General features: G+C 35.4%; 1 protein-coding gene across 1 annotated transcript in view; it reads right to left on the minus strand.

Moving 5' to 3' along the window:
* LOC149777809 (mitochondrial-processing peptidase subunit alpha-like) overlaps positions 1-10,891 on the minus strand; it is a 49,995-nt gene extending 39,104 nt beyond the window's left edge. The window contains exon 1 of the mRNA XM_089938868.1: positions 10,804-10,891. Within this exon, the coding sequence (XP_089794994.1) occupies positions 10,804-10,856 (53 nt within the window). The 5' untranslated portion in view covers positions 10,857-10,891. The remainder of the gene's footprint in view (positions 1-10,803) is intronic.
* Between the last annotated feature and the right edge of the window lie 624 nt (positions 10,892-11,515).

The following is an 11,515-nucleotide window of genomic DNA, read 5'->3' on the forward strand; positions in this document are numbered from 1 at the left end:
TAACAATGACTGCATAAATAGCAAAGATTGCTTTCATAAAGTATTTAAAAAGAATTTGTCTTGCTACAGTACCAGTTTTGTGAAATTTACAACTCCAGCGTATGGTGTCATTTGTAAACTACAGTAAACTAGACTAAAGTACATGTCACTAACCGCCATTGTAGTGCCGAAGTCATGTGAATAGCCAGTAAGAGTAACATCAAAGGGAGTAATGATGGATGTACGCAGTCAATTTAGAGGTTTGTATTGTTTCTTTATCTTTATGAAAACTCACAAAACGCCGGTAGTCCTTATGTCCCAGTGAGAAATTGTTTGAAAGGGCTTCAGTGTAGGTTTGAGTACGTCGTTTGTCTTTCCAGTTAATCCATAATGCCTGGAGGGTGAATAAGCTCATTGTCTTTAATACTAGTAAGTGAGAATCATTTCCGGATTTTTTTAAAATTATTTTTTATTTCTTTTGTTAGTGTTTCACCAAGCCACCATCTGTTTACCTGGGTGCAGATGGTCGGAATATTTGTTTATCGAGCTATAACGCTGTTGATTTAAACTTCGTCTCAGAATAAATGTATTGTTTCTTGATGAGTTAATTATGTCTTTTGGTTTCATTCATTGGTACATAATATATATTTATTCCACATTTCCCCAAAACCTGATCAAAACTGATAGTCTTTATAACGTCAACACTAATAACAATGGCAGAATCTCCGCTGAAAAAAAGAAAAATTTGAACACTGGAAGAAAGGATTAATGTCATTGAAAGAAATGAAAAAGGCAAGACCACTCGCAAAATAGCAGTCAGCTTAAGCGTCGGTAAAACGCAAGTTCAAAATGTAATCAAAGACAAGGAGTCCATTAGAAACGAATGGCAGAAAGGTGCACAAGCACAGAGGAAATATGCCACGGCATGACAGACAGTTTATGGAGATCTGAACGAGCGAGTATGGGGGTGGTTTTGTGTTGCAAGGAGTACATGTACATCATATCTAACTGTTCATTTTTTGTACATATTAATGTGATGTTGAAATATAAATTTTATTCTCGTTGTTTGATAGATGTATATCTTTATTATATAAAGATATTTTGAGAGGAATGCATGCAATATTTAACAAGATTTATGAATAAAGGATATGATACATGTAAAGTGAGTATGGGTATTATTTATTTTTCAACAATGCTAACTATTGACCCTGAAAACCAGTCCATTTTCACACACCTCTTATGAGAGACCACCTGTCTTGAGAGACCACTTTTGGTTGGCAGAAGGGGTGGTCTCTCATAACAGGTTTTACTGTACAGTCAATACTGTAATAAAGATCCGTCTATCACAACTTCATAAAGGATAAAAACAAATTTTCATTTCAGCAAACTGAAGGATCACTTCAATTTGTGATAGGAGCATCAACTGTACCTGATTCTGCGGGGCCCCGAGTGGCCGAGTGGTCTAAAGCGCTCACCGTTACGGATCACTGCCATCTCACCTCTGTCTGCGTCGGTTCGAGTCTCAGATTCGGCTATTGTGGTTATGTGAGAAAGCTTGCCAGTAGCTTCTTGTGGGTCGGTGGTTCTTTCCGGGGGTTTTCCGGGTTCTTCCTCCACCATTAATACTGGCCGCCATGTATAGCCTATCTTGTGCTGAAAAATGGCGTTAAATCCTACAACAACAACAACAACAACCTGATTCTGCTTTTGCTCACATAATTCAAAGAATTAACAATTTCACTAAACAGGTTTAATGTAGTAATGTAAAAACACAACCTATACAACTGTCAAATTGTTTGCATCCTTTTAGATTTTACTAATTTTAATATAGACTGATAAAAAAAACTTCCATATATAAATGCAAAATCCATAGTCTCTTACTCAAAGTCATGCAAGTTAAGTTTAATAGTAATTTAATCTGTTGACTACAAACTTAAATGTCATTACACAAAAGTGTCTCAGCAGAAAGCATATTGGGGCATTGGTTTATTAAAAGCTCAAAAACATTTCATATAATTTATCTGTAATGGCATGGAACGTATCAAATAATGCACAATACATGTGATAGTGACAAATGTTTTGAGTAATCTATCAAGGCAATGCTAGCAACTGTTAAACATATCAAACTTGTCTACAAATATTTACACATTTTAAATGTGCAAAAGGTTTGGAAATAATTTTCTTGAATTGATAAAACTTTACCATGATTTTTAAAAGAAATATATTATCAAAACAAAATAAATTTTAAAATAAAACACAGTTGCTTGCAAACACGTAAATGATCCTTGATTACAAGTCTGCACTGTTTATACTAAACTTGCAGTTGTGTATTTTCTTTAACAATACTTTTATTTATTATTTTTTCTTCAATAATAAATTATAATTTATTTTGTTTTAATCCATTAGGTGCATAATTTGTATTAAATATTCAACTGAAATTTAGCATCTTGTATTCAATTTTTTGTAACACCAATTCTTCTTTAGTAAAATACGTTTCTCCAACAATACGTACCCTATCAAAATACATCAGGAGAACTACTACTACCTCACAAATCTAGCCCTCCTAAATACTACTTTTAGCTAAAGGGAATTAAAAGTTGTCTGCTGACTTATGTGGCAGTCAGGTAGAATGATCTCCCCTTAGGATTACCTATAAGATTTAGCGGCAAAGTCTAAGAACCTCTCAGTCACTACTTCCACTCAGGCCAAGAAGCATGCTCTCATCACGAGAGACCTCACAAAAGCCAGAATCTACATGGAAGATATACCACTACAATTAGGAGGAGTTTTTCACTTCTAAGGAATCTCCATCTTTATTTTCAACTTTTTCTCTATCATGACAAAGTTCTGCCTTAACAAGTTGCTAACACTTTGTTGTCATCATGCATTTAGGTACTTGCATGTGGAGCCTTAGTGACTTCACATTCAGTTCGGGCAATAAAAAAACTCACTAACGTATTTAAAGAAGAAACTGGTTTTCATAATTTTGCAAGGGGAAAAATCCTGTACCCAAACCGGTGATTGTCAATAGTCAATATCATGTGTTAGTTCCCTTGTTTTGTTAGATTTGAAGAAAGAAAAAAAAAGTATTTTAAGAGTAAAAACAAAAACTACCTTAAAATTTCAATTTAAGAACAATTTCTAACTTCACTGAATTTCCTTAATACGCACAGTTCTTGCTCAGAATAAAGCTTATTTAAGGCTATCTACAAAGTTTACTAAAAAATCAAACAAAAAATGAAGCCTCTAGAGTAGGTCTTGCTCATTATATCGCTTGTAATCACATAACCCTATAATCCATGTTTTATAAAAATCTGATTGTCCAGAGTCGTAACAAGCTTAGCAGATCAGATACAATAATATACATGGATCTCCCAGTAACCTGATGATATAAACCCATATTTAGAGATCGATCAAATCTTTGATTTTTTTTCTGATTTAACCTCGTTCGTTTACCACCACCCATTTATAAGTATTATGAAAAAACATTTAAATAAATGCTTAAATTTGTAGCTTCAGGGAGAATTTATAAATCTTAAAACATTTAGCAAGATTGTATCATTGAAATCCAGCTTGGGCTAGTTTCACATTAGTTTTGCACTGTTGTTAGATAGTTTTGGTTTCAAGTAATGAATTTTATCCTGACCGAGATGATGTCTGATCTGGTGCAATTTCAAATGACTGCTGTTAGCTGTTTATTGATATGCATACAGTGGTACTTCATGGCACCTCAGCACATAAGTGGCTATGTGGTGCCAACAAAAGGTCATGTTCCAAAAATTTAAAAACGAATTGCACAAAAATAAGGAAAATAAAATTTTCAAAGTAAATGTATCAATAAGAACATCAAGAAAAGTATAAAGATGCAAAACTTTTGTAAAATGTATATAAAATAACAGATGAAGGTAACACATTTAAAATCCTAATGTGATAAATAATTCATGTATAAACTGCAACCCATTAAAAATTCCTAGATTCTCTTGGGTGGTATGTCGTTATACAGTTTCTTCAAGCAGTTCACATCAAAATGCTTCTATCTCACACTCAATAACAATATGATCCACATTCAGTGAAGACTGACAAGGAAGACACTCCAATTAGGGTTCACCCTTCAAGAGGTATGCCAGGTATGTGTCTTATATGTGATCAGCACAACACCACCTCATCTCCTATTTGTTCTATGGGTTGTTTTCACAGACGTCACATTTGTGTATGCAAATACCTACAATGCAATGTGTGTGCACCTTTTGCCACCATTTTGAGTCCCTCACAAACCTTTGTCAACATTAGTCATCATGTATATTCAAGATAATAATCTGATTTAATTGTTGATAAGGATGTTTACTGAATCAAAATGAAACATAGATCAAGCCTGAAATTAAGTGCCCTTTATAGCACAAAATAAAAATAACACTGAAGTTCTCTAACTTATATAGAAAGATGAACCATAATCGTGTATAGTGCTATCAAATAGAAACACATTAATTTTTTTACAGACAGACAATATTGACATTTTTAACAATATTTTGTATGCTGTCTCTAAGATTGTCATCTTGAAAGAGTATTTCCAGACAATGATCTTCAGGATACAATATCATTTACAGAATTAAACTTTCACAGCATGTGTATTTTGCCAGAACTTTTATGTACAATACTTTCTGCAGAAACAAGCACTTGTGCCTAAGACAGCTGACAAACCAATTTAAATTAGCGAGGTCAGATACTGTATTTGTCGTGGAGATGATCGTAGGATGATACTGAATGAAAGCCAGAACTGTTCAAAGAAGTTTGATCTTCGGTGTATTAAAATGATTTGTTGTTTTTCTGGGGTTTAACGCCATTTTTCAGCACAAGACAGGCTATGTGTGGAGGCCAGTATTAAGAACTCGGGGAAAACCCCGGGAAGAACCACCGACCCACTAGAAGCTATTGGCAAGCTTTCTCACATTCCCACATTGGCTGAATCCTAGACTCGAACCCGCGCAGACAGAGGTGAGATGGCAGTGATCTGTAACGGAGCACTTTGGACTACTTGGCCATTCGGGGCCCCATATTAAAATGAAACAGGTGCCAAACGGAATATGACTTTGTGCTGAATGTCAAAACCGATTGAAATGCTTTTAGAAATATGACATTATATATTAATGATTGGCTTTTTAACTTAAATGATAACCAAATTATTCATTTCATCCCATACAAATTGAAAATCATTATACGTTTCTACTTATTTCTGTATCCATTTGTTAATGCACCAGTGTATTGATGGATCTATTTGTTTATGAAAGAATAAAAAAGATGGTTGAATGTTCAGTATTTTACTTGAAGGAAAAACGGAGAAAAAGCCATCCAGTGAGTCTCATGTAGTTGACATGCACAACAGAATGTGATGTATTATTATAACATTACGTACAAAATGAGATGTGCCTTCATAATTATGTGGGAAGAAAAATGTTGCTAGGTGTTGGTTTGCATGGCTAGGGAATAAAAATAGCAGATACGGAAGCACACACATTTTGTTACGACATATGAAAACAACGGATACCACAAGGGATACCACTCACCTATACTGTGTTTGATGTTCTTATGTTTATGATGTTTTCATTCAACATATTTTGCCAAATATGAAAATATGCTGATTATCAATATTTCAAGTCAGTATATGAAATCTTCCATTTGGAAATAGGTAACTGCAGAGCAGCTTTCTCTGCCCTTTCATTATCCTACATGTAAGACTTCAACGCTGATATTTATGTTTTGGGCATCTAGGTCTTACTGCCCAATTAACGGTGCTGTATAGCATGTTCTTATGTCATTTAACATCAAAATGACAAGTCAAATTTTCAGGAATATCTCACACACTTGGCAGCCCATATTGGCGCTTTTCAACAAATTACCATATTAATGTTTTAATCAGGAAGCCTGGAATAAGGAAATCGGTTAAAAGGATCATAAGAACCTAAAGCTACCTAAACACTTTCTTTAATATTAACTTATTAACCCCTGGAGGTTTTTGTCGTTTTTGCCTGAAATGCGAGTAGGAAACATTTTGTGGGCTATTTCTGAATCATCCTAATACATCGACTTCCAAGTGATTTCCCATTACCCTAATGCCTAGTTTTGTTAGAAACATCGTTTTGCATTGACTATTTCGCTCATGCACGAGCAGAAGGGTAAAAGTTGTAGTTCTTTCTTTTTTCTGCTTGCTTAATGGATCCATCATTTTCGTATCAAGACCACTCTTTGTTCCAAATGCCTATCTTATCCTACTTTTTGCAAAGGTTCATCTGTCTGTGTGCAGTTCAGACCAATCTGCCTTAGATCTGAGGCCAAAAAGTCTAAAATGCAGACACCAAATCGAAATCCAACAATGGGTGGAACAAAATCGGGTCCAAAAAATGAAGTTTTTCCCTCTGTATTTTGTAGTGCAACTAGACCTTTCAGATTATTTGGTATCATTGTAGAGCTACATCTGTCTACATTTCTATAATACCAACCACTTTAATGTATTGTACATGACCTTGATGCTGCAGAGCTTGGCAGTCGGCTACTACCTCCTGCCACGTAAACGCGGCGCCATGGGTTATTAAGTTAACAAGGATGTTGGAATTTTTTTACAAATTGTTAAGGAATGGCTAAATTTGAAATTTATGTGCAACATCGATGCATAAGTGATTAAATATGCAAGGAATATTCAAATTTGGTGATGTCAGCAAAAATGTACCCCTTAACTCATTAACCCATGGAGGTTTTTTTCGTTTTCGCCTGAAATGCGAGTAGGAAACACATTCTGTGGGCTATTTCTAAATACATCCTCTGATGTCATTGACATGTAGGTTGCCAGATTTGTGTAGTCATGTGACTTGGAATGAATGGTGAGATCTAAGTCAAATTTCAGAATGCTGTACTTTCGTCTCATCTGTCAGGAGATCAAAGATATAATGACTGCTATGCTCACAATTTCTGAGAAAATAAATCATATTCCTATCGATTTCATGCAGGTATATCTCAATGGAAGGTCATTCAAGTTTGCTAGGCCAGCTAGTAAGCAGCTACCCTATGCCAACACCAATGGTGTAGGTGAATTCCAACTTTTGATATGTAGTGGACTCTGACCCTACACCCCAACATAAATGTCCAAATATCAAAACAGGTCAGAGGAAGCTTGAACTACCAATAACGACACTTTTCTATAGAGTAAAGTCATGTTTTAGTCAGACTTTACTTACACTGATGTCTTTTCTCTAATAAATTTAAAGTCTCACAAAAGAAATGGACCTGTTTTCGAGATTCGTTTGCCTACATTTCATTCAGCTGGAATGCTGTGGAAGCCAGTAATGTCGAAATCGGGTTAAGTTGAAGTATTATTCTTTAATCCTTTACCTCATAGAGTGTATGGCTTTTGGGCCCTTCGATACACATGTAGCAAAGTTACCCAGTGCAGTGCACTATGAATAGAACACCTGTTACCTATTCAACTCCATACACATAGGCCTGTCTGTTACCTGTGAAGCAGTGTAGTGTATGTTACGCTTAACAGCAATTTTAACCATTTTACATATTTGGTAAACATCTACAGTAAAACCTGTTATGAGAGACCGCCCCTTCTGCCAACCAAAAGCGGTCTCTCAAGACAGGTGGTCTCTCATAAGAGGTGTGTGAAAATGGACTGGTTTTCAGGGTCAATAGTTAGCATTGTTGAAAAATAAATAATACCCATACTCACTGTACATGTGTCATATCCTTTATTCATAAATCTTGTTAAATATTGCATGCATTCCTCTAAAAATATATTTATATAATAAAGGTATACATCTATCAAACAACGAGAATAAAATTTATATTTCAACATCACATTAATATGTACAAAAAATGAACAGCTTGTTTTTATCTCCATAAACTGTCCGTCATGCCGTGGCATATTTCCTCTGTGCTTGTGCACCTTTCTGCCATTCGTTTCTAATGGACTCCTTGTCTTTGATTACATTTTGAACTTGCATTTTACTGATGCTTAAGCTGACTGCTATTTTGCGAGCGGTCTCCCCTTTTTCATTTCTTTCAATGACATTAATCCTTTCTTCCAGTGTTCAAATTTTTCTTTTTTTCAGCGGAGGTTCTGCCATTGTTATTATTGTTGACATTATAAAGACCATTTGTTTTGATCATGTTTTGGGGAAATGTGGAATAAATATATATTATATACCAATGAATGAAACCAAAAGACTAATTAACTCATCAAGAAACAATACATTTATTCTGAGACGAAGTTTAAATCAACAGCGTTATAGCTCGATAAACAAAGGTTGCAACCATCTCCACCCCGGTAAACAAATGGTGGCTTGGTGAAACACTAACAAAAGAAATAAAAAATAATTTAAAAAAAATCAGGAAATGATTTTCACTTACTAATATTAAAGACAATGAGCTCATTCACCCTCCAGGCATTATGGATTAACTGGAAAGACAAACGATGTACTCAAACCTACACTTAAGCCCTTTCAAACAATTTCTCACTGGGACATAAGGACTACCGGCGTTTTGTGAGTTTTCATAAAGATAATGAAAAAATACAAACCTCTAAATTGACTACGTATATCCATCATTACTCCCTTTGATGTTACTCTTACTGCCTATTCACATGACTTCGGCACTACAATGGCGGTTAGTGACATGTACTTTAGTCTAGTTTACTGCAGTTTACAAATGACACCGTATGTGGGAGTTGTAAATTTCACAAAACTTGTACTGTAGCAAGACAAATTCTTTTTAAATACTTTATTAGAGCAATCTTTACTATTTATGCAGTCTTTGTTACAAAGGATTAAATGATGGTTAGAGGTGTTTATCTCGATATATGGTTGTTCAACTATAGTGTTATTTAATGTGCACTTTGTTTGCATACTATATTTATCCCGAGCTCTAGTGTTTACAAAGGATTAAGTTAAGGTCAGTGGTGTCAATCTGTTTTGCTTTTTTTGGCGATGTGGTTGTTCATAGCAGTCAGAATGCATATTTTGCCAAGAAATCGCGGTCGCTGGTCGCGTTCAGCAGGTGGCCATTCATAACAGAGCGTTTATATAGTAAAATCGATCCGTTTATTACGATTGTGGTCGGAAATGACAGGTGGTCACTCATAGCAGAGGTCGCTCATGACAGGTTTTACTGTATTATGTATAGAAAAATTTAAGAGTAAAGTCCGATTGTTATAGCTGTGTAAATATTTTTCAGTGAAGAATTTTTTTATCTGCATTAAAATCTTGAGAGAACTCGTTCACCATCAAGTCAGTGAAGCTGTGTGACCAACTGTAGCTGCAATTTCTCATACTCTAAATTTAAAAGATCATTGTCTGCGTCTACATCATTAAGTCATCTGAATTTGATAATTTATAAAAACTAATTGCTATCTACATCAATATAAGAGCCTTTACCTAAGTTTTTGAAGCTTTCATACTTGTAATTCTAGCCATGAAAAGTACTGAACGAAATCCGCGACCTCCATTTTGCAGAGTGGAGAATACAACCCAGTTACTTTAAATAGCAGATTTCGACCAATGCATAAACAGCAACCACGTGATCTGATGTAATGGTCATTCACAGCAATGAATGAGGTATCTAACAGGGTTTTTTCCTCGAAGGTGGTGCTACGAAAACCTGCTAAAAATGGCTGTTTACAGCAGGCATCAAATGGCGCTTCCATGCGAATGGAGGATAGGTGTCCAAAGGCGCTTGCATGAGGTAAAGGGTTAACAACTCAAATAAAAAAATATTATGCCTATTGGAACTGTAAGCAACGTTTTGTTTCATTCAAGAAACACATCCCCCAAATGAACCTACTTAAACATACTTTGGTATACCTCGACTACCGTCGCATTGCAACAAATTCAAATGTATGTCAACAGAACTTGAAAATGCGTCCATTTGCTAGTGTCATATTTTCATTCCGTCAGGATAAAGACAGCACAGTAAGTCTACTAATTACACATAAATTAGTGGAAGAATTTCGATTTATGCTGCCAAGTGTGTGAGATATTCCTGAAACTTTGACTACTCATTCCAATGTCAGCTGACATCGGAACACGCTATACAAGGCTGTTATTTGGGTAGTAAGACAACAGCTCTAAAACAAAAACATGTGCTATGTCTTACATGGTAGGACTACACCCCAACATAAATGTTAAAATATCAAAAACGGGGTGACATGGGTCAGAGAAAGCACAGATTACATTACTGGCTACCAGTTGTGTGAGAAAATCTGATATCTTTTTTTTACTATTCTATTTGACATCAAACTACTTTACAAAAGCGTCGTTATTTTTGGGCAACCAGACCTAGACGCCTAAAACATAAATATCAGAGTCGATGGCTTATATGTAGGACTACCCTTTCATTACTCTTTATGTGTGATTATGCAGCTAAATGCACAGAACACTTTTCTCTATTTGTACGAACCAACCTGGTTACGAAAACACCGGCATCCAACAATATACATTGTAGGACTTTGGGACTTATTCAAAATGAGTATACCGTCCCGAAAACTTGTCCACGTACAAGTACAATTGGCCAATTTACTGAGTTAAATAATAAAAGCAAATGTGGCAATGCAAATCTAAGACAGAAACGTTTAAAATAAACAAACAAAAACTGAAAGCATGGTATGTTTCATTATAAAACTCTGAGTGATGCAAGTTCTCGTGCATGGAATTTTCACCAACACGTGTTCATTCTAACCAATTAAATGGTTACCGACATCACTTCACTATAAATGAAATTCAAATGAGCTGTTCTTTCTTAATTTCATGAAAGGCACATGTCAAATGCACAAATAACCTTGACAGCCTTCCTGAGTGTCCAATAATTCGATTCCATACGCGAGTCGCCATATTTGTGATTGGTGTCCAAGTAATTTTGTGCAGCCAATAATTTTATCCTAAGGAATCGGTCTCTATGAGGCACGTGCAACACAGTGTAAGAGACCGCAGACAACTCCCAAAACTAAACAACACCACCACCACTCCAAAACAAACAAGAAACAAAACCAAACAAAATCAACCAACCAATCAAACAAACAAATCACAAAAAATAAACATGCTTATACAAACTGGGAGGAAAAGATGCATTGAAGTTAATAAGTGCATTTCATAGGTTATCCAAGACGCGCACCTCCTTATGAAGTCGCATCTACCTTTTTCGTGTCCCTCACTTTTCGACACGAGCCCCTATAGGACAGTCTAACGAGAAATCTTATATTTCCCTGAGTCAAGACTTCCCCTTTGGTGGAAAAACTTGTGCTGACTATTTATGTGAGGGACACTATTTTAAAAACCTTGAATTCCGCCTGGGACATCGCCTTCTCGTTTAGCTGAGCCAATCAGGATTACTACTTTACCCGCCAAAATTGTTATCAGCTCTATAAAAGTCAAATAATTCTTTGTAGTTCGCCTTTATTAATAACTGTTCTGGAACATATACTTTTATGGCAACTGTTTCAAATGGACCACAATTTCCTAAAATATTCTTTTTCTGGTTTATAAAAATTCTG

The sequence above is a fragment of the Sinohyriopsis cumingii genome, chromosome 17, assembly GCF_028554795.1.
Source record: "Sinohyriopsis cumingii isolate HCF-2022 chromosome 17, ASM2855479v2, whole genome shotgun sequence".
NCBI classification, from domain to species: Eukaryota; Metazoa; Mollusca; class Bivalvia; order Unionida; family Unionidae; genus Sinohyriopsis; species Sinohyriopsis cumingii.